The 22,931-nt window shown below is 35.5% G+C and overlaps 2 protein-coding genes across 2 annotated transcripts in view; one reads left to right on the forward strand and one right to left on the reverse strand.

Moving 5' to 3' along the window:
• On the forward strand, positions 1-10,602 carry LOC125060797 (fatty-acid amide hydrolase 2-like). Its single transcript, XM_047665870.1, has 13 exons — positions 1-334; positions 586-852; positions 1,124-1,250; positions 1,667-1,838; positions 1,910-2,034; positions 3,030-3,119; positions 3,210-3,355; positions 4,492-4,574; positions 5,729-5,906; positions 6,562-6,684; positions 7,238-7,375; positions 9,481-9,645; positions 9,992-10,602. The coding sequence occupies exons 1-12, from the start codon at positions 287-289 to the stop codon at positions 9,625-9,627; spliced, it is 1,644 nt and encodes a 547-aa protein (XP_047521826.1). The 5' UTR covers positions 1-286; the 3' UTR covers positions 9,628-9,645; positions 9,992-10,602.
• A 747-nt stretch (positions 10,603-11,349) lies between these two features.
• The window catches only part of LOC125060803 (S-adenosylmethionine decarboxylase proenzyme), a 47,219-nt gene continuing 35,637 nt past the window's right edge, over positions 11,350-22,931 (reverse strand). The window contains exons 3-8 of the mRNA XM_047665881.1: positions 20,082-20,283; positions 16,111-16,207; positions 15,408-15,565; positions 14,085-14,177; positions 13,421-13,576; positions 11,350-12,906 (exon numbers count right to left, since the gene is read on the reverse strand). Of these exons, the coding sequence (XP_047521837.1) occupies positions 12,769-12,906; positions 13,421-13,576; positions 14,085-14,177; positions 15,408-15,565; positions 16,111-16,207; positions 20,082-20,283 (844 nt within the window). The 3' untranslated portion in view covers positions 11,350-12,768. The remainder of the gene's footprint in view (positions 12,907-13,420; positions 13,577-14,084; positions 14,178-15,407; positions 15,566-16,110; positions 16,208-20,081; positions 20,284-22,931) is intronic.

Here is a 22,931-nt window from a genome sequence, read left to right on the forward strand (position 1 = left end):
ACAATCCCAATTTTCCAATGGAAAGTTTCAACTTTCAAGTTCCAACTTTCAAGAAATATTTTGAAACAGTTTTATTGAACTCGTATATATACAGTTTTGCAGTCCATTGCCAATGCAGGACACGAATTAATTAAAAAGGCCGCCGTTCGTCGAACGATTGGACTTTGTTTCTTGTAAAGTGTTAACATACTAGTATGAATATATTACTGCTTTAATTAGATTTTATTGAATACTAACTCCGATCTTCGGTATATTATTTTCATTAGGTAATTCCATATATTGTACTATGTCAATAGAAAAAGATAAATCTATAAAGACAGACAATAATAAAGAGGTAAGATAAAACTGCATAGTTGCTAATATCATAAAGATTATTTACTGATAAAACAAGTTGTAAACTAACTTAGTTTAGTATTCTCATGTGAATAGTGAATACTATTGTTATTAGTTTGACTTTGATGGACCCATTTTGTTTTATAATTCAAGACAAATAATTTTCTAATGAGCGATTGTATGTACAGCCTTTTACAGGCAAACATTACTTTGTAATCCACAAATTATTAGTAAAATTTGTTTTATTTTCAGGGTTGTAATAATAAAACAAGTAAGATTTTGAAAGGCGTCACCATGGGCTTATTGAAGCAATTATTTTTCTGCTTTCGCTTTTACATGGACATGTGCATAGATTTTCTATTTTCATTATACTGGGATGGACAGCGTAGAACAATACCATCTTTGGAGAAAAAACATAATTTGCTTAAAGAAAGTGCTGTGACTTTGGCGGCAAAGATAAGAAATAAGGAATTAAAGTCGAGAGATTTAGTGGCTGCTTGCATTGAGAGGATTAAAATTGTAAGTTTCTTCGCTTTATTTTTAAATTAATATGTACTGATATCTAATTAGTGATATCTTTAAAATTAAACATTTCATAAAATTTACTCCAAACTTGGTCAAATATAAGTCTATTTTTATAATTATAAATTAAAATTTGTTAATAAGCATTTTGTTATCCAGTTATCTAGCTGGACCTCAATTTCCTCAACAGCTAGTACTTATACAAAGTTTTAATTAGGTTCATCGTTAAAAACTTATTTATAACAAATTATGCTAATTACTTTTATAGGTGAATCCTTATTTAAACGCAATAACTGATGAGAGATTTGAGGATGCTTTAAAAGATGCAGATGAGGTGGATAGAATGATAGAAGAGGGCTTATCAGATGAGGAATTCGAGAAGAAACCCTTCCTAGGTGAGTTAGTGACAATTAGAACAGTATAAGTAGTATATCTAGACGCAAAGTATTTAATAATAACATTTTAAATTATGATAATAGAGTTTAACACCTACTTGCTTGTAAATAAAGGTTTTAAATAAAACTCTACATGCAACTATTAGATTATAGGTTTATTATTTATATGAAAACATTTAGTATTTGTATATAACAAGTTGGAAAGCATATTTCTTTTCCTTTATAAATGTTAAACATTCATTATTTGTCCGGGTTTTAACCCAGAACCCATATTAAATGCCATGTGTTCTGGAAATTTAGATAATTAATAACAAGGTGCGTAATTTTTTAATACATATAATAACAAACAGCATAGATTATAAATGTTATGTACACTATCATAACATTATTGTTAAAAAAAATGTAAATTTAATTAGGTGTTCCATTCACGGCGAAAGAGAGTCACGGTGTACTCGGTATGTTACATACACTCGGCGTGACCGCTAGAAGCGGCGCACGCGCAACTGAGGACGCGGAATGCGTACGTCTATTGCGAAATGCCGGTGCGATACCTGTAGCTGTCACCAATGTACCGGAGATTAATAAATGGTGAGCTGAGAAAAAATTTACTGAATATCTGATTTAACATATCTTATGTTTATATCACATTTATGTTTTAGGCAAGAAACACGCAATATGTTGTTCGGACAGACTAACAATCCATACCACACAGGCCGAACTGTCGGAGGCTCTAGTGGTGGTGAAGCCGCTCTTTGCGCAGCCCTAGCTAGCCCTATATCGCTGTGTAAGTATTATAGAACATGATATTTGTTCATTATTTGATTTATAACAATATTTATGAAGTAAAACTTCTTTAGGCGCATGAGGGTAAAGTTTTTACGGATGAAACACAATAATAATATTAGCGTCACGAAGATGTGCAGCGTTTTCGTCGAAGGAAAGGGAAAGAGCGATTGAGACCGATTGAGAGAGAGTGAGAAAGGTCGAACGTAGAATGAAGCAAATAGCCATGGAGCGAGAATAAGCAAGCAAGTGAGAAAGAACGAGAGAGAGTGTAAGAGAGATCGAGAAAAAATACACGCTATTGGTTGATGTATTCGTTTAGTAGTTACATATTAGAACTTTAGATGGCAATTCTGTCGCATAACGTCGTGTAACCAGTGTGAATATAGAAATACAAATACTTGGAGTGATCTGATATACTAGTACATTATCATCTATTGGGGCTTTTACCTTAGTAATAATTAATTTACAAAGAAGTTTCACTTCTGACATATGTACTTTGTACGCACGCACTTTACTTTTTTTTTAAAGCTGCAACCTCAACTTTAAGTATTTTATGTGTACACAGTCAATAACTATCTAGAAGACAGAAAGGCGTGGCAATAGTTCTAGTTATATTACATATTATAATTTGCTTTGTTAACTTTGAAGTGCTGTGAATATGTGTGGTATAAATGTGGTATATCACAGAACAGATTTTTTTTATGTAACTTTAATGACATTTTGGTTAATGATATTTTGCTTTGAATAATTTTAATGTAAAGGGAAAACTAAAACTTGCTGAGTTTCTTGCCTGTTCTCCTCAAAACAAGGTCTCCTGGTAGTTTTGCGAACGGATGGCGTCTTGCTCTTTCGCGAATTTTGTAAACGTTTTTGACATTCATAAGCATGCGCTAAGACGCATCTAAACTGAATAAATGTATTTTGATTTGATTTGTATATTGTAGCAATTCATTGAAAATACAATTTTTTAAGCTTTTGTATTTTATATTTCAGGTTCCGATATCGGTGGTTCGACTCGGATGCCTGCATTTTTCTGTGGACTTTATGGCCTCAACCCTACACCTGGTCACACTAGTCTTAAAGGTATGTTTTTGTTGTAGGAAACACTAGTTACAAATTGTAATTACGTTACTAAATCAAAGAATATTTATTTAATTATATTTATATTCAAAGGATCGGTACTCCGAACTGGTCTGAACCCTACAATGGCATCCATTGGCTTTGTAAGTAAACACCTGGAAGACCTGGCGCCTCTGACTCAAGTCGTAGCCGCAGAAAAGGCAGATCTACTCGACCTGGATAAGAAAATTGATATTAAGGTAAATTATATGAATCCTCATCGAAAGTACGTAATAAATTAGATAACTGTACGTAAGTCTACGAACGTTTACAATCGCGCACGTGCTTTGTTTGCAGGAAATTCTATTACTACTACATACTGTAAAGCATAAAAAAGGGTGCGTGTACTTATGTACGCGCGTAAGAAGTTATACTTCTTTGGCTTTCTTTATTTTTTTAAAATATTAAATGATTAATAATAAATGTTTAACGTTAATAATTTAATAATATTTAGTATATTATTCAATTATTAATTAATATTAATAGTAATAATTATTATTATTTATTATTTTATTATATTATTCATTCAATTTAATAACTACGTATGTTTCATAACCTTTTAACTAAGTAACAATAGGTCTTTGTGAAAAAGCATTGCTAAATTTCTTTGAAAAAATAATTAAAACTCCTTTATTTGTTTAAAAGGTACTACAAAGGTCATTATGGTCATTCAAAATTCTTGGCATAGCTGCTAACTTCACGCATATTCTATTTCTTTTTACTTGAAGATTGTATTATTCCCATCTCGCTCGCGCACGCACGGCGCCCGGCTGGTGTAAAAATAATTCGTTAGTGGGCAACTTCATACTGATAATTTTGTGTCACGGTGCGCGTGCATCGTAAAATTTCACTCTCATCAATTTTTCATAACGCGCCTAAAGAAGTATAATTTCAAAAAATTGCCAAAAATTAAGGCGATTAAATACAATTAGCGTGTACATATAAACTGAATTTAACATATTCTGAAGGTACCGGAAATATTATATTACAATTCAGTAATAAAAAGATCATACATATGTTAAATAAAACACTTTGTTTGAAGCTGGATAACAACTGGCTTTAATTATTTAAAACATGAGCTTATAACTAACTAACATTAGGGGTAGTGGAGTTGCGACGCTGGATTAACAAAAAACTAACTTGACTTATTAAAGAGTTCTTAAATCTAAGTGACACTTATGTTGGACATTATCGGAAACGAGAATGTTAAATATAATTTATGAGTGTGGGAAAAACTAAAGGCTTTTAATTAGTACTAAAATATATATATGTAACTTAACTAATGTTAGGTGACATAAATCTAGTTTCGTATTGTTGATATTTTGTACATTTGTAGGACGTGAAATATTTCTACACGGAGTGTGCCAAGGATCTACGCGTGAGCCCTGTTTGTTCTGAACTGAGAAAAGCTATGAGAAGGTATTTATTAAGTTTTGCGAATCATATAATAGTTAAGTGATTTTTAAATTTGTCTAATGTGTGGGTAATATGTGTAAAAAAGTCAATAATTACTGGTTACGTAATCACCAAATAAGAAAATCAGAGCCAGTCGTGCGTGTATGTATTTATTTATAAGTCATAGAACAATATTTATGGTATTTATACAAGAAAATATGACATCACAAATTTACACACATACACACATCAATTAAAATCGTCGTATAGTCGTATACGTCGGTTATCGAAAGCTGGCGCGTTCACAGTACTCACACTAATGCAATTTCACTATACAGTATGTTTAAAAATATGACTTTTTTGGCAAGCTATATATTTTAGTCTACTCTGGTTTTATGTGCATACGAGGGTGGATCCAAAAGTTCCAAGCCCGACCAAGAACGTAAAAGAGTAGTTTATGTAAATAATTTTTCATTTTTCGACATAAGCTCCATCTAGCTCAACACACTTCACTTTTACTTCACTAACAATTCTTTCAATACTCCTCTTAGAAACACCAGTCGCATCTGATGTAAAATTAAAAAATTCCATTTTTTCATGAAACTGTTTTTATTAAGATGCTATAAATAATTAAAAACATTGTACACCATTTCACGAGATTGTTCTGTTAATGTTTAGACGGAATATATTTCATGAGACATTTTTTTCAAAGTATTCTAACCTCCAACCAAATAAGTAAACAATCACAGACAAAATAATAATGAGAAAAAAGATCAACATGTACAGTAAAGATCAACATAAATAGTAGCAAAAGCAAAACAATAACTGTCTCTTTTATACTCATAAGCTTGACCGAGCGCGAGAGAGACGGACAGTCTTTTCATGATGCATGTTCAGTTTGACAGCACGCCTCGAGCTTATTCACAGACACTACACAAGCACAAAGTGTAAATGTGTTGAAGCCGCCAGCTTTACATAACATATTAACATACAGATATCCATGATTGAGTTCAGTTGCTCACTGATCGGCGGCGTGCACACTGACTTGTTTTAAAATAAAATCTAAATGTCGGGCGATAATAATAACTATCTGGCTAATATTGGCTTCGAGTCTGAAACATATATTCTTGCACTATGTTATCCACAGTCTCAAGTGTAAACAAGTATTAATATTGCAGAGTAATAAAGCGTCTCTCCGACGAGTGCCCCAGTTCCCCCACTCCGTACTACCACAATGGGTTTAACTATATGTACTCGTTATGGAGGCACGCTATGACCAAAGAGAACGAACGCTTTGCAAGTCTTCTTCTCGATAACGCGGGAGAGGTTCACGGATTGACAGAATTGGGGAAGAAGGTAAGATGTTAAGCGTTTTTTAAGGCACTATGTGGAACCAGCTACCCACTGAAGTATCTCCGAACCAATTCAGATTAGGGTCCTTCAAGAAGAGTGTACCAATTCTTAAAAGGCCGGCAACGCACTTGCCTTCTGGCAATGTGAGTGTTCATGAGCGGCGGTATCACTTAACATCAGGGGAGCCTCTTGTCTGTTTGCCTCCTATTACATAAAAAAAATACAGGCCTGTATTCGCCAGACTATTTAGCAAATTTATTAAATTAAACACGATTTCAATCTGAACGTATTTTTGATTCTTCAATTAATTTTACTAAACTTTTATATTACACATTTCTATACATTCTAACGCTTGAAGTATAATATATTTTTTTTTTATTAAAATTAAGCTTAGGCAATGGATAAAGCCTTAAATAGGATTTAAAGTATTAACATTTGCGTAGTGCAGACAAGTTTTCTACAACACACAATTTTGTATGAAAATTGTCACGTGACTAGAGCGTGTAATGTCATTCCCATACATAAGCCGTTCAAGTGCTTTTGTCTCAAGTCCCTAGTTAATTTAGATTTCAATTAAATACCTTAATCGCGTGCCGATTCTTGTCCCCCTTCACAGTAGGAGCAAGTCCTAATTTTCCACATTTTCATATTTTTGCAGTTGGTAGGAAAATCTGAATTTACAGCGGCAGCTATTATTAAAGTGTTGGATGACCAAGTGTTGCCACCTGTTAATAAAGAATGGGGAGACAAACTTGCAGAGGAGTTGAAGAAAGATCTTGTGGTATGTTGTTTTTAAGGTTAATAAAGTTTAAAGTTAATGTTTAGTTATTTCGACTATGTATTTGCGTGTTGTTCCCACGAGAATGTAAGTGCGTGCTCCTATTTCACCATGCCTCCTGCTGATAGAGGACGAATCTTTGTTTTTAATTTATTGTATTATTATTAATTACTTAAGATGTCATGTGGACAATTGCGACTGAAAAAGAGTGGCGAAGACTTTATTGCCATTTCTTCTCTTCCGTTCTACGCCCTTGATTTGAGAACTGGCAGTAAATTTAAAAGTAGTAGCATTTAATATGTATTTCTTTATTGACGTTCATAAGTGTATATTGTGTTACCTATATGAATAAATGATTTTGTTTTTGAAATAAACACTTAAATTATTATTTGTTCTTTTCGTATCAATTTGCACAACGAAGGGGTGAAACTCCAGCGTTCTCTTCTTGTCTTCTTGTCAAAAAATGTCTTATCTTTTAAAGGGGTTGTAATGACGAATTCTAGTTTTATTACGTGTTGCAAGTTATCAGGAAATTTAAATTTATTTTACTTTTCAGAACACCCTTGGTACAAATGGTGTGTTAATATTCCCGTCGGCACCTCAGCCTGCGCCATACCACTACAGCCTGTATCTTCGGCCATTTAATTTCTCATACTGGGGCATATTCAACGTCCTGCATTTGCCTTCCATTCAGGTATTTAAGTACAGTTTAAACTCTGTATAACGCCATTCATTATAAAGGAAAGTTCTCTATAACGTAAAAAAACATTGTTTAACACAAAACCCATACATTACTTCTATCTTTATAACGGAACAGCCATTCTCTATTACGAAGAAATATTGTCATATTTAGACATCAACAACATACTTACTTTCTCGCCTTTGTTATTGTTTATTGCATTATGGTAGGGGAGCCCACGATGCTAAATGGGGATTTACTCGAGCGTCGTAGAGACCTATTGCGATGCAAAGCTTAGATGATAAGAAGAAAAAAATGTTATATGATATATACCTTTTCATCGGTGGGGGAAGCGGCTATAGATTGTTAAATATGTAAAAAAAACTGTTGCATGGACATCCTCGAGCGCGTCAGATATTGATAGCATCAATGCCCTACGTATTTTTAATAATGTACGTATGTTAATCTGATCGTTTGCATGATGCGGGTGGTTGTATTTAAGGGTTGAAAATGAAAAAAAAATAAAAATTATCGAGCGCGTCAGATTTTCTAAGGGAGTGTTAAGTGCTCCAAAAAAAAGCTCTCATTCACTAATCTGACGATTTCGATGGGACCCAAACCCACGGCCATTTTCATAATTTGCAAAAAAAAAAACGCAATTTTGAAATACTCAAGCGCGTCAGATTAAGATATATGTGGTTCATCTTTATGTTCTAAACGTACTGTCTCATAATCTGACGATTATCTAGAGGGATTCGCCTGATCTGACAAATTTTTTTTAGAAAAACGGTTTACCTAAAGGGCCACCCCTGCAACTTCCCGCTAATTCCATGCCTGGGCGCTTAAAATTGATATTTTGAGCTCGCGGAGTTCAAAGAAATAACATTTCTATGCATTTGAGCTCTCCCAGCTCGAAAGTCTGATAGAAGTTTCATAGAACACTATTTTTGGAATTTTCAAACCGCAATAACTTTTGAATGGATCAAGCAATTTTCACGCGGTTGGCGGCATTCGACGCAGTTTTATCATCATCATAAGTAATTTTGCAATTTTAATTGATCGAACCACAAATTTCGGAGTAATCCCGAAAAAACACTTTTTCGGGTTTCTTTCGTTCACGATATCTCTCGAACGAATCAACCGCTTTTGACCAGCTTGGTGGCGATCGACGTGGTTTTTCAAGCTCAAAGGCGGATTAGTTTTTGAAGTTGATCGATAAAGAAACCACTTTAAAAAAAAATATTTCTTAATTTTTTAAGATTTTTCAAAATTTCTCAAAATCTATCGGTCCGAATCGGTTCAAATTCACAGGAAATGTAATTTTGAGGGAAATATTTAGAACGCTGTTTAGTAGATTCCGATCGGTTTAAGGAAATGTAGGCATCACGCAGCTGCACGCATTTAACTTTATCGACGAATTTTTGTTATTTCGGCTTGCGGAAATCGTCAGATTATATATTTTTCATTATTCTTGAATTATTTCCTTCAAAATAAAAAAAAAATTAGCTACGCCGAGAATGTCGAGATGACCTTTTTTTTTACAACTTTGTTGCCCTCCCCTTTTTTTCCGTCACTCTCAAATTGTCAGATTAGTGGAATATACACTTTTTAGGACGTAATTAACTCACCCTACCTTAATCTGACGCGCTCGGGAATTTCTGATGGTCAATTTTTTTTTACTAATCTGATCCTGTCTCCTTCACGGCCTTATATATGGGCCTCATATTTTGTGGAGGTACTTAACCGGGTACAAGGTATCCCCCTATATATTAATCTGCCGCGCTTCAGTAAATCCCGAAATCCCCTCTTGGGCTCCCCTACCATTACCATGTGTGCCATTATTCTTAGATTACATTGCCTGTCATAGTAAAACACGTCAGGCAAAGAAAACAGAATATATGTGTTAAGAATAATTTACCAATTGATAGTAATAAAATTAGAAATTATTGTAATTGGTTGCATTTGTTTTTTTTTTTTCTCTTCCCTTCGTATAACATACACTCTCTATAACGAAAAAAAATCCTCGGTCTCTTGAAATTCGTTATAAAGAGTTTACACTGTACATGTAATTTATTGTACACCACCATCCATGTAGTTACAGATTTTATTTCCAATTACAGATCCCTCTAGGCCTCAACGCGGAAGGTATTCCGCTCGGAATCCAGGTCGTGGCTGGTCCGCGACAAGAAGCCCTCTGCCTCACAGTTGCGAAGCATTTGCAGACTATGTTCGGTGGATATGTCCCGCCTTGTACTATTCATGATTAAAATATGAGAAAGATATAGTCAGTTATAATACCACAAGAGCTTCAAAATTATCGGGTATTTCCCGGGGTATATTTATTTTTAAGGGAACCTTGAGGGAAATGGCCGATAATTTTGAAGCTCGTGTGGTATTCGGGGGATTATTTTTCCGACCCAAATGTCGGCCAATAGAATTGCACCATGAGACGAAATGTACAGTTAACAAATAAGAATTTCATAATGAATAAAACAACTACTTAATACTTTTCTTGAAGCAACGACCAGAGAAAATTTTCACAAAAAATTATCAGTATAATACCATGTAGGTTGTACCACGTGACGTCGAATGGTGCAATTCTATTGGCCGATATTTGGGTCGGAAAAATAATCATAATATATTTTAATGTTGTAAAGGGAAGGGGCTTGGATCTTGAGTATTGTCTGTCCGTACCGTATTTTCTTTCAAATTAATTCAATGATATATTTATTGAAGCTTCAGCGTGTGATCTCATCCCTGAGGACGTAGGTATGATCCCCGATTGTGCACCAATGGACTTTCTTTCTATATGCGTATTTAACAATCGCTGGAACGGTGATCGATAACATCGTGAGGAAAACGACTTGCCTTAGACCCAAAAAGTTGACAGCATGTGTTACTACTTGCCTTGTCAGACACCTAATTGAGAAACGATTATGAAACAGATGAAAAAATCTGAGGCCCAGACCTAAAAGGTTGTAACGCCACTGATTTATTTTGTTTTTATAATATGTTTACAAGAAAACTTTACAGCGCCATCTAGTGGTCTTTGTACGAAAACAATACGTGTTTAATGAATTTTTATATTACATTAAAAATGTTATATAATATAATACTTCAAGATTTTATGAATTAAACAATACTCCATTGATTTGTTATACTCTAATTTTTGATATATTTATATTGTTGAGGTGAAGGTGATGTTGGATATTTTAATAAACATATTTTTTAAATATATTTTTTTATTTCTTCAATCCTAAATTTGAGTGTTTGGTGCCCCTTCAACAAAAATTGATCATGACGTTTCCATCAATCTTTAATACTTTTAATACCTGAGTTTTTTCATCTATCTTAACAGTTTATATATAATAATAAACACCAATAATTCTACAATAAAAAATACAATAATTTAAAATATTATATACCAACTTTATACCTAATAGATAATATAACAAGCAGCTCTTGTGAACTCAGCCAGAGTACAAACAAATAGCTCTGTTGGTGACGAGGCGAAGAAATAAAATACTATTTTCGAAAAAGTGTGCAGCTGCGGAAGCAGTGTCGAGCGGCGTGTAGTGTGGTCAGTGACCTCAGGTGAATGAACGAGACGATAGCACACCACACGCTCGCCCGGCCCCCGCCCCCCGCAGTTGCATTACACTATTTATTATCAAACTAAACAAAACTACAATTTCATCGTGCACAAGCTCTACAAAGTTGTGACTTCCGCCTCAGATTCAGTGTCTCCATTATATCCACATTATGCACCCAACCCGTAAGAATCCACTGATAAAGCAAGCTCACGCGTTAGCGCTTGTCATCTGAACTCTTTATAAATTTGATCGCGCGTTGACCTTCGTTAACGCGCGTTACATGTGAACTTAGCCTAAATAGGCACAGAGGGAAAATTTATATAAATTGCACAGACGCAAAAATGGGCGTTGGGTTGGAGTAAAGGGGTTGCAGGTTTGATAAATGAAAACATATAGTTTGAGAGAAAATGATTTATTGAAATAAACACACCCCAAGCTCGCCAGCGTCTCGGACGCTCCCCACCATCACTTATCGCAACAAATGGACTTAATCTATCTCTTACTCTTATTATTTACAATATATTGTACATTTGTGCCAAATCTATCACTACTTTAACGTCACAGCTACGTCAATAACTTTTATTATCATATAAATTCATATTTCTCTAACGTCTAAATATTCTAGAAACATCTTTTCTTATGTCAATTTCGAAAACACGAATTAATACAATATCACTAACACAATGGAATGGTAAAATATTTTTTATTTTTATTGTAATCTATAACGAATGTCAAATTGACACGTCAATGTCATGTTTCAAATACGATTGATGCGTTCCGTTTCACGTTATAACTTGTCACTTTACGCTGAGTCTGCGACATATATTTCAATTTTAATAAATGCATTTTTTTAAAAGCGAAGTTGACAATGTACTTTAATCAATAATAATTATTAAAATACTCTTTGAGCGCAGACTTAGCGTAATTTATGTCATCTATAAAAGCACAATTAACTACAAATTAACGAAATCTGAATTGTCAATATCACTTTACAAATATCAGACTATATCGGATTTTGAACCCTAAATATGGCACCCTGTTACAAAATTCACAGCAGGGTTAAATTTAAGATCACAAAAAAAAGTTATTCTATAAACCTTGAGCAGCGTAATTTGTCGCAAATGAAAGTGAAAAAAGCTCAGTGACGAAGCGAAGCTGAGTGCCTTTTGACAGCTGTCGTATCTCGAAACGTCAATGTCAAACCGGTATGTCAGCTGTCATAACTATGTACACTATCGAGAAAGCGCTATTGGTATTATACAAAGAATTTTGAGGTTTTATAAAAGCGTAAAGGATCTAGGTTCGATTCTAGGCGATGAATGTTTTAATTTGTTTTTATTAAGTTACAGAAATTGTTCGTTCCTTTCTACGGTACATGAAATGTAATTAGCACCAATAGCGTAAGCGATAGTAACAGCGACATTAATGAGAGAACTTTATTAAAATCCTTCATATATTGTCCTCTTTATGCACCTGAAACTGAGAGAAGAAGCAAATAGAAGCGCACCTATAGAACTCTAGGCCTCTTAATCTAGAATTGCAGATCCAGACGAATCCAGGTCTGCTCGAAATCTATGTTAAGGGTTGTTAAGAGCTACTCCTAAGAGACGTCTCTGGGCGTCATGCCCCACTGGCCCGGCACTTGCAGGCCAATATCGCAGACACGATCCGCCTCAGCAGGGTGGGGCGGAATCGGCAGGGCGGGTCTTCGTAGACGCGCGGCGCGGTGGAGGCGAGTATCGTGTGAATGTCCCGGGCGGGGGTTTTGGGGCGAAAGCGCGGCGGGGCTGGGGCGGGGCGGCGTGGAGCGCGCCCTCAGCTCGGGAACTTGTTGTAGAGCGCGTAGTGGAGCTCGTAGCCCGAGAAGCGGCAGTGCTGGGCTTCCTTCTGCTCGAAGCCGCTCAGGGAGTGGTAGGCCTTCAGCTCGGGCAGCGGCTCGGTGCCGGGCGCGTCCTGCAAATGTAGAAATGCTATAATTCAGTTTTTATCATTAGAATCAACAAAGATAGCATTCATTTGTCCGTCTCTTCTTCTAATAATAGCCCATGATAAATAATTTTCTAACATATTATAAATCAGTGTAATTAAAAAACATGTGTGTGTACTTATGAACACGCGTTAGAAGTTCTTTAGCGTAACAAGATAAAAATCTTTTCAAAAATTGTATTCTACGTTTGAAGAAAAAACGACACTAACAATAAAAAAAGATATCTACTAATACATATCTAATACATTGAAAGTTTTATTATAACGCATTATCTAGTTAAATAAGGTTTATTTTTATATCAAAAACTTGAGGGTGTCGGTTTTTTGTGACGGACGCGCACATTGTAATAATTTACGCTCATCATTTTTCTCTAACGCCCCAAAAGATGTATAACTTCAATAAATATATATTAATAAAGTCTAAATGACAAACCTAGGCTTAATTCTAGAATAATTCTAGAATTGTGTCGCTTTAACTTACCGGTGTATGGAATATGGTGAGGATAAACTTGGCAGGTCTGAAAGCGGCGAGCACGGCCCGTAGAACGCGATCGTAGCGCTCGACTGGGACGTTCGACTCGAACGAGACGTACGAACACGACCGCTCCGGCGTTATATGGATGGTCATGTAGTAGCCCTGGAAGAGGCAAAGTAAAAATCATCTATTCATATAGGTAACACAATGTACCATGTAGTAATTTACATTTACTGCCAGTCCTCAAATCAAAGTCGCAGAACGGAAAAGAAGAACTGTCTTTGATTTGCCAGTGCAATAAACTCTCCGCCACTCTTTTAATAGCTAAGTTTTTTGTTTTACATAACGTTTGTAAGGAGCTGCAACCATTACACCATGACATGACATCTTAAGTAATAAAAAATAATAAAATAAATTAAAAACAAAGATTTGTCCTCTATCAGCAGGAGGCATGGTGAAATAGGAGCACGCATTACATTCTCGTGGGAATAACACGAAATTGTGATAACTCCAGATTACGTCACTTGACTATCATCAAAACGTCAAAATGACTGAACATTGACTGGTTTGTTGTCATCTTAATATAAAGACTCTCCCCTTATCGTGGCAATACAGAGTTTTGACCCTTTATAATAACTAAAGAACAAAATAAATAGGAAAAAGAACTTACATCCTTTGCAACTCCATTCATGGAATATCCGCAGGGATCGAAGAGATAGTCGTCAATCACCATTCCCGGGATTATTTGGTCAATTCCCGACGCCTGTTAACAAAACAAACAATGAGGAACATGTATACTAACTTTTTTAGTAGTTTTATTCTAGGAGTACATTGTCTTCACATATAATTATTTAACTAATGTATACAAAATACTGTAAACCTATTTTAAAAGAGTAAATGTGGAGTTTCTTGCCCATTCTTCTCCACACGAAACTACCTTTTGGAAGGGGCAACTAGAATCATCTTTATATTTTACTAGCTGACCTGGCAAACGTCGTTTTGCCATGTATATCATTTATAATAAAAAATAGAGGTTGATTGTAGAGGGGTAAAAATTAGGGGATGTATGTATTTTTAATGCTGTATCATAAAAAAATACTAATTTAGGGGTGGACTACCCTTAACATTTAGGGGGATGAAAAATAGATGTTGTCCGATTTTCAGACATACCCTATATAGGGTATGTCTGAAAATCGGACAACATATGCAACATATGCGTGCATATGCACACAAAATTTCATGAGAATCGGTCGAGCCGTTTCGGAAGAGTTTAACTACAAACACCGCGACACGAGAATTTTATATACTTATTAGATTTATCGTGCCATTTTAGGTGGTCTAATTGAAATAAATGATTTGACTTGAAACTCTTTTTTTTTGGGATGGGGTCAAACGAGCCTACGGGACGCCAAAATAGAGCTCGTCTCTTCCCTTAGGGATGTTGGCGGCCTTGGAGGGTCGAGTATACTCTTACTTTAAACAATTGGATATCTCTCAGGCAAGAATCGGGGAGTGGATTCTACATTTCGCTAGTTAGCAAAAGTTACTTGTCTAGAAGGGACTTTTGTGATTGCTTTTCAAATTTTTCCTATGTATAGAAGTAATAAATATTGTAGTTTAAAAAAACTATAAAACACGGTTTTAAAGCATATCAAACTAATATCTATAGACGAAAAATATGTATAATATAAACTATATTTATTTTCTACTTTTTAGTCCTAGCAGCAATACGTGTTGTCTCAATTTAATCGTATTGCTTTGTGGACTTGAAAAAAATTTCATTGTTTTTTCGAGATAAACCTATGAAATTATTATATTGTCGCTGATTCTTTATAAGTGTACAAAGTTTGAATTAAATCTGTCCGTTTAAAGTGGGTCAAAATCGAGTCCGAAGGAGTCGGTTACATACATACATACAGGTGAAGCTAATATAAAGCGTGTAAAAACCAAAAAAATATTTTAAAATTATAATATTTCGACGACTTTATTATACCTTAGTCGCCTGCGCAGAATCAGCGGAATTAGCCCTTGTGAATATATCCATGACGGCGGGGTCCAACTCCGACATCAGTATCTCTATGGTTTGGTCTGGTTCGGGAACTTCTCGATCAGTAACTTCACGCTGCTCCTTTTCAAGTGCGTCTACCGTTCCTAAAAAGGTAGAAGAGAATTACACAGTGTACAATATCGTAAAAGAGTTAACAAAAGCTAATCTACTGGATCCAGTGCTGGCCTGGTATATCATGAAGTAGAGCATTTGAATCACGGCTGTTCAAAACTCTAAATAGTTTCGGAAGTCAGGCACAGATGGCCGATTTCGATAACAAAAATGACATAAACCTCATGTATCGTAACAAACTGTGTAAAACATATATAAATCTAGATCTTCTACCGCATTTACCATGGAGAGTGTTCAGAAGAGTTGTTCGGATTAATACCTGCAGCTGAGTTTCATCATCGGACGTCGAGGCAGAATACGAAATTCCAAATCACCTCAACATCTGTCCTTTCACAACTGAGTGTTTTTTAAGCCAGTTTTTGCCGTACTGAATTTTAAAAGGCCAGCAACGCACTCGCGAGCCCTCTGGCGAGTGACGGCGGGCGGTATCACTTATCAGGTGTGCCTCCTGGCCGTTTTCCATGTTCTATAAAAACAATATTCTATGCCCCAAGGTACAAAGGTACAAGGTACAAACCTTCAAGCGGCAGAAGCGTGTAGAGGTACCAGCAATCCTTCTCCGGGCCCATGATATAAGCTCGTCCGTCACCGAAGAACGAATCCAGAAGTTCAACCTGAAATTATAAAATTCAAATTTATTTTGGATTTATAGAATAATTTAATACTATTATTATATTAATAAATAAATCAGTGGCACTACAACCCCTTAGGTCTTGGCCTCAGATTTCGGAATCTGTTTCATGATCATTTTATCTAATAGGCAAGTAGGTGATCAGCCTCCAGTGCCTGATACACGCCGTCGACTTTTTGGGTCTAAGACATGTCGGGTTCCTCACGATGTTTTGCTTCACCGTTCGAGCAAATGTCAAATGTTAAATTATTACATTAATAAAATTGACTTCCTACCGAAATGCGATATCTCAAAAACTACTGAAAGGATTTTGATTCAACAGTTTCCAGCTGGAATATACCTGATTTACAGAATTAAACAAAGACTTTCAGTTCCCGAGAAATTCGTAAACATACATTTACGCAATGTAGTCTCATCATATATCCACTCTAAGAAGCGAGAAGAAATACCAAGTACTAAACTTATTAGACTTATCCATATATTAATAGTGATCTCTTTTCATCACCTATTAACACTAAATGACAGAAAGAGAAAACAATACATTATAAAAACTTTACCTTTAAACAATGCTGTAATGATTATAACGAACAGTCTAATTCGTGGTTGTTTCTCAAAATAGTCATTTTTTTTGTAGAACAGGGGGCAAACGGGCAGGAGGCTCACCTGTTGTTACCGATAATACCGCTGCCCATGAACACTTAATGTCTAAGGGCTCGCGAGTGCGTTGCGGCCTTTTAAAAATAAGGTACGCTCTTTTCTTGAAGGACCCTAAGACGAATTGGTTCGGAAATACTTCAGTGGGCAACTGGTTCCAAATAGTGGTGGTGCGCGTCAAAAACTGCCTTAAAAACGCTCAGTTGTGAAACGACGGACGTCGAGGTGATACAGGTGGAATTTCCTATTCTGTTTCGACATCCGGTGATGAAGCTCAGCTGCAGGTATTAATCCGAACGAATTAGTGAACATATTAGAAAAGAGTGGCGCTACAACCCTTTATCTTTGCCTCAGATACACATTACATTTCATATTGCATACACATTTGCATACTCCTCCGAAACGGCTCAATCGATTCTTATGAAATTTTTTTTGCATATTCAGTAAGTCTGAGAATCGGCTACTATCTTTCAAACCCCTAAGTAATAAGGGGTGTCCACCCGAAACAATTTTTTTAAATTTTTTAGTTTTTTTTTGTTTTTATTTTTTTATGATAAAGCATACAAAAATACATACAACCCTTTTAACCCCTCTACGATCAACAACATGTTCCATGTTGGTAAGTACTAAAAAGGTAGGCTAAGTAAAATCGCATTAAGGAGAAACGAAGTTCGCGGGGGCAGCTAGTTAATTATATAAATAATTTGTTACGAGTTCAGTATATAAAGCCTTATATAGACAATTTGATAATCGTGATAATAATAACTTCCTCTATTTACAGTCAGAAAATCTCTTCAAAGAACCGTGTTACTGATACTTCTGCGAATGAAGAAACAGTATTATGATAAACAATAAATGGTCTTCATTGAGTTACATTGTAAGATTTGTCATTTCATTTGTAAGTTTGCAACTATGAAATCAATTTATCATTTATTCCAAACGTATAAATGCTTCTAAATTTAGAAGAGAAATAGCATTTAGACTCTAAATGCTTTTCTCTTCTTCTCAAAATTTTAGAGCGTAGAACGAATAAGAAGAACAGTAGCTACGTCACTTTTAAACGCCAAGATAATGTCAACTAAGTGTTTGTATAGCTGCAACCACACCATAGCTCATCACTTTGAAGAAAAAGAAATGCTAGAAAAACCTACTACTAGGGGCCGTTTCAGTATTACGTAAACACTAAAGGGGGGAGGGGGGTCTATGATTCTCTTATTTGGTGATTACGTCAACAGTAATTATTTACTTTTTTACACATATTACCCTCACTGTGTATATGCCTGTAAACGAAACGCATTTTCGAGGATTCCTACACAGAAATAATACGTTTATGAACTATTATTTTTGAGAGCTTTGCTTACTTTTGCTGACAGGAGGAGAGGGGGGGGGGAGGGAAATAAATTGTAGTAAATCTGCTTACGTTTACTTCTACTAGTTTTTTTTTATATCTACTAGTCTTTATCTTGCAATCAGTCAGCTAGACTATGAGCAGATGTGTTGAGAGCTGTTAGGCGTTCAGAGCAAGATCTCCATCGAGACTGCTCCTCTTTTTCAACAGTGTCTATCAAGACTTAGGATTTGCCGCCTTTTTAGTCTTTTTATTAGGTCCGGTGTGGTTAGTTGTGTGGCAAGCTTATTAAGATGCATTTCTAGCCTTTTTCTGTATTTCATACTCCAGGTCTTGATCTCCTCTTTGACAGTTCTGATTTTGAGGTGTTCATGAATCTCCGATGTTTTTATAAATCAAGGACAGTTGGATATTTGTTTCAAGATGTAATTTTGAACCCTCTGTATGATAGTTATGTTAGAGTCACACGCCGAACCCCATAGTTGAATCCCATATATCCAAATTGGTTTCAAAAGCATTTCGTAGATGAGTAGCTTATTATCTACTGACAGTTTGGAATTTCTGCCAAGAAGCCAGTAGAGTCCTCTGTCTTCTACTAGTTTAAATAAATAAAGGTTCTAAAAACCAAATAGAAGCTACATGGGAACAACACGCAAAAACGTCGTATCGTCCATACGATTTGACATACCGGAGTCGTACTTAGCGCTAAGTCTCGACTCTGGATTAAGAAAGAGATTATTTCTTAGTCCCAACGTTTTCTATAAACAAATAATTCATGAATCACAAACATATATTTGCCTTAATTTGGGATAACTTCATAGCAGCCCTATTCAATTCAATTTTGTAACCAATTTGTTGCAAACATTGTTAAATGAAATGTTAGAAGCCAAACAATGAAGTCACTTCCGCCTGCACTGTTTACAATCAGTAATAAACTAATATGTGGAATAAGTAAAAGAGGCTTTACAATGCTTGGTTTTGTTTTCTTTAGTTTTCCTACTAGACAAAACCTGTTTTCCTTGGCGTTGCGTATAGATGTGGTGACCCCTCTGCACTTCTAACGCATTTACCATGGAGAGTGTTCAGAGTTGTTCGAATTAATATCTGCAGCTGAGTTTCATCATCGGACGTCGAGGCAGAATACGAAATTCCACCCGTATTACCTCGACGTCCGCCGTTCCACAACTGAGCGTTTCTTAAGGCTGTTTTTGCCTCGCACCACCACAATTCGACTTCAAGAAAAGAGCGTACCAATTCTTAAAAGCCGACAACACATTTGCGAGCCCTCTGGCATTGAGTGTCCATGAGCTCACTTGACATCTGATGAGCCTCTTACCCGTTTGCCCCTGTTCACATTGTACATTTGCATTACAATGTGTTAGATTTGGGAAACCTTTTATGTAAGAAAATAGCTGTGTCAGGGTTCCCAGCTCTTCCATAACAAACTTAATAATAAACTCCTTAAATTGTGTAAATAAAACTGTTAATGTTTTAGACATTTTTTTTTTTTAATAAACAACATTTTTTTTTTAAATAAACAAAATATTGTATTGTCTTTTATTGACATAACCTTTACACATTTAAAGAAAAAACTTTTTAACCGGATTAAAGTTATGTATTATTAAAATCTCATGGTGTTGGATGTCAAAAAGTATCACAGCTGTAGAGAAAGTTGCATTATCTGTATTTATTTCCCCGGAGTTGGTATCGGCTAAAAGATGGAGGGTTTTGGCAAAAATGGCTCACGGTGTCCTCTATTTTCGCGGATTGTTTTTCTTGAGATTTTAATAATACATAACTTTAATCCGGTTAAAAAGTTTTTTCTTTAAACAAAATATCTTGGAATCACTCTCACCTCAGAATCAAAATTGTCGTGCGGTTTCAACTGGGCCTCAGGCCTGGCGAACTCGCGTCTAGAGTAGAAAACATTCTGCACTCTAGTATGGCCCGCAGTTTCGTACGCCAGTGCCAGCACTGCCCGTACGCATCGAAGCGGTGTCGTCCTTCCACACGTCTTTAAGATCCACCGGCGACGCGACACAAACATGCTGCTTTCGCTGAAACAATATTTTTATTATTAACTAGTGGACCCGACAGACGTTGTCCTGCATGATATTTCAAGCAATTAGTAAAGCAAAGTATGAAAGTACCGCCTGCAGCGCCATCTGGCGGGCTGATTTGTGAATCTAAACCATTCCCAGATCCCCTTGAACACACACAAAAAATTTCATCAAAATCGGTCCAGTCGTTTGAGAGAAGTTCAGTGACATACACACTCACAGAAGAATTATATATATAAAGATTACTTAAGAGCTTTTAGAAGCAGATTTGCATAATAATAATAATTTATTGCAAGAATATCGTACAAAAATGTGTAAGGGAGCGTTCAAGTATTACGTAACGCAATTTTTGGAGATTATTGACCCCCCCCCATGTAACTCGCCGTAACGTTTTTCAGTACCCAAGTACAGTACTGTACTCAAGTATAGTAAAACGTTTCGTGACCACCTACAGACTCTTTATTTACTATTATGTGGTGTAAGTCGAAAAAAATATTTACAATAACGCGTAATTTTATCCCCGCCCCGCATCGTAACGTTTCACAAAAGGACCCCCTCCTCCCAAAATACGTTACGTTATACTTGAACGCTCCCTAAGGTAGTACATTCGTAAGTTCGCATATTCTGCATCTGTTCTGAGTTATAACACTAGTTATAAACTCGAGATCGGCTGGACTGATGTTAGTTCTGTTTTTTGGTGGATTCTTCTCCGCTCTGAATAGCAGAATAAATAATAAAATATCGCATTAGGTATCGAATAACAATAAATTAATTAATAAATTTTACGAATGCAAACAGCATGTAGTGCTATCTGTTGACAAAATAAGAAGGTCAAAGTCTTCAAATATCATCAAATATCTGCAAATGTCACGAAAGTCAGCGATATGGCGGTTTTTGGCACCCAAACCTCTAATACCAACGAAATTAAACATTTATGTATTTGCAAAAGTTATATTAATGTAATAATAACATGTATTATACCTTAATGAAAGCCTGAATTAAGTTTAACTACAATACGATATCATTAGACTGTTAGGCGGAACGAAGTTCGCCGGGTCAGCTAGTAAATAATAATAATAGAATGTACATATATTTAGTCATCTGTAATTAAATAATTTCACGCATTTATAACAGACATAAAATATATTCGTAAACGACATTATTTCAACCGCAATCACATTGTGCAATATCTAGGCAATATCAAACAAAGCACGTATTATTTGTACATGATTAAATTATTGTATTCATTCTAATTATAGTTTGTTTAACGTTTGATAGATCTATTTATTTAACAAGGACACGAATTTGACACACAAAGGAATGACCACCGCTCAAAATGGCTATTTGGCACCTGGACATCTTAGAAGTCAAAACTATGGAGCCAAAGGTATGGAGAAAATACTGGGGGGGATAGCGCTGAGCTGTACAGAATTTATTATCTAATGTATAAAATTCTCGTGTCACAATGTTCGTTCCAAAACGGCTCGACTGATTCTTATGAAATTTTTTATGCATATTCAGTAGTTCTGGGAATCGGCTATTTTTAAAATCCTTAAGTGATTAGGGGTGTCCACCCCAATTTTTTCCGGGTCAGCTAATAAAAATCCAGTGTTATACCCAACTGCTAATCCCCACGAATTCTCTAAGGTTGTGCGTGTTAATCGACCAAATTACTTTAAACATATTTCGTGAGATGCTAATAAATGCATCTTTCCATTGTCTCTCGTTCTCAATTAATTGTTTAGTAATTAGGCGAAGCAACCTTTAAGCATTTAATACAACATGTTAATATTGACGTACAGAAAGTCCTCAAATTGCTCTTGTGCGAAGAAAATGTTTTTACAAATAATATTGGTTGGAACTCATACTCGTAAATAACGCGATATTTTATTCTCATTTCATAAATAGAGCGACGCAAATAAAAAAATTAAAACGGGAAAATGAAATGAATCATGGTTTCGCACGAGTAAATTGCTGTAAAAAATTGAATTTGGAATTCCTAACCAAAGAGGATATATTTGAGGGCAAAGTGGCCAGTACGACAAACGTCAATTTCATATGTAAGGACCTAATATGTAGTATAAAGTCAAGGCCTGGAAATATCTACCATAAAACAAACATTCAAACGATAAAATTGTTTACCGTCTTCGCGACGTTTTGTCGATGTTTGATTTAACGTTGTTATGATAAGAACGTGTTACTGGGTTAAATATTGTTACAATGGAAAGTCACCTTTAAAAAAAATCTGTGGCGCTACAACCTCTTTAGGTTTTGGCCTCAGATTTCCTCACGTTGTTTTCCATCACCAGCCACTAGGCCAACACTGCTCAATCAGCAATAACAATTGCAAAGAAGAAATATATTAATTTAAATTGCATATTTGTTTTCCTTGATCTAGTTTATTGTAATGTTTTTTTGCATGCCTTATGTGTTTCGTTAGTGTGCCTTTTAAAAACACATTTAAATGCATCAAGGAGGTTTGGGATTCTTATTTCATAAAATATATTAATATACTTGAAAGGGTTCAACGAAAATGGTCAGAGCTCTTAGAAAACAATACTTATAATAAGCGTCTGAAAGCTTACTGATTTTGAAAGTAGTCGATAAAGAATTTTATTCCTCCTCCCATCCTTACTGGACACTAT

The sequence above is a fragment of the Pieris napi genome, chromosome 22 (assembly GCF_905475465.1).
Source record: "Pieris napi chromosome 22, ilPieNapi1.2, whole genome shotgun sequence".
NCBI classification, from domain to species: Eukaryota; Metazoa; Arthropoda; class Insecta; order Lepidoptera; family Pieridae; genus Pieris; species Pieris napi.

Bases quoted from the DNA above. Each gene is read 5' to 3' on its own strand.
- LOC125060797 (XM_047665870.1), top strand. From the start codon at position 287: ATGTCAATAGAAAAAGATAAATCTATAAAGACAGACAATAATAAAGAG. The intron at 1,251-1,666 runs GTGAGTTAGTGA...AAATTTAATTAG, and splicing joins CGAGAAGAAACCCTTCCTAG to GTGTTCCATTCACGGCGAAA. The intron at 1,839-1,909 runs GTGAGCTGAGAA...TTTATGTTTTAG, and splicing joins GTACCGGAGATTAATAAATG to GCAAGAAACACGCAATATGT.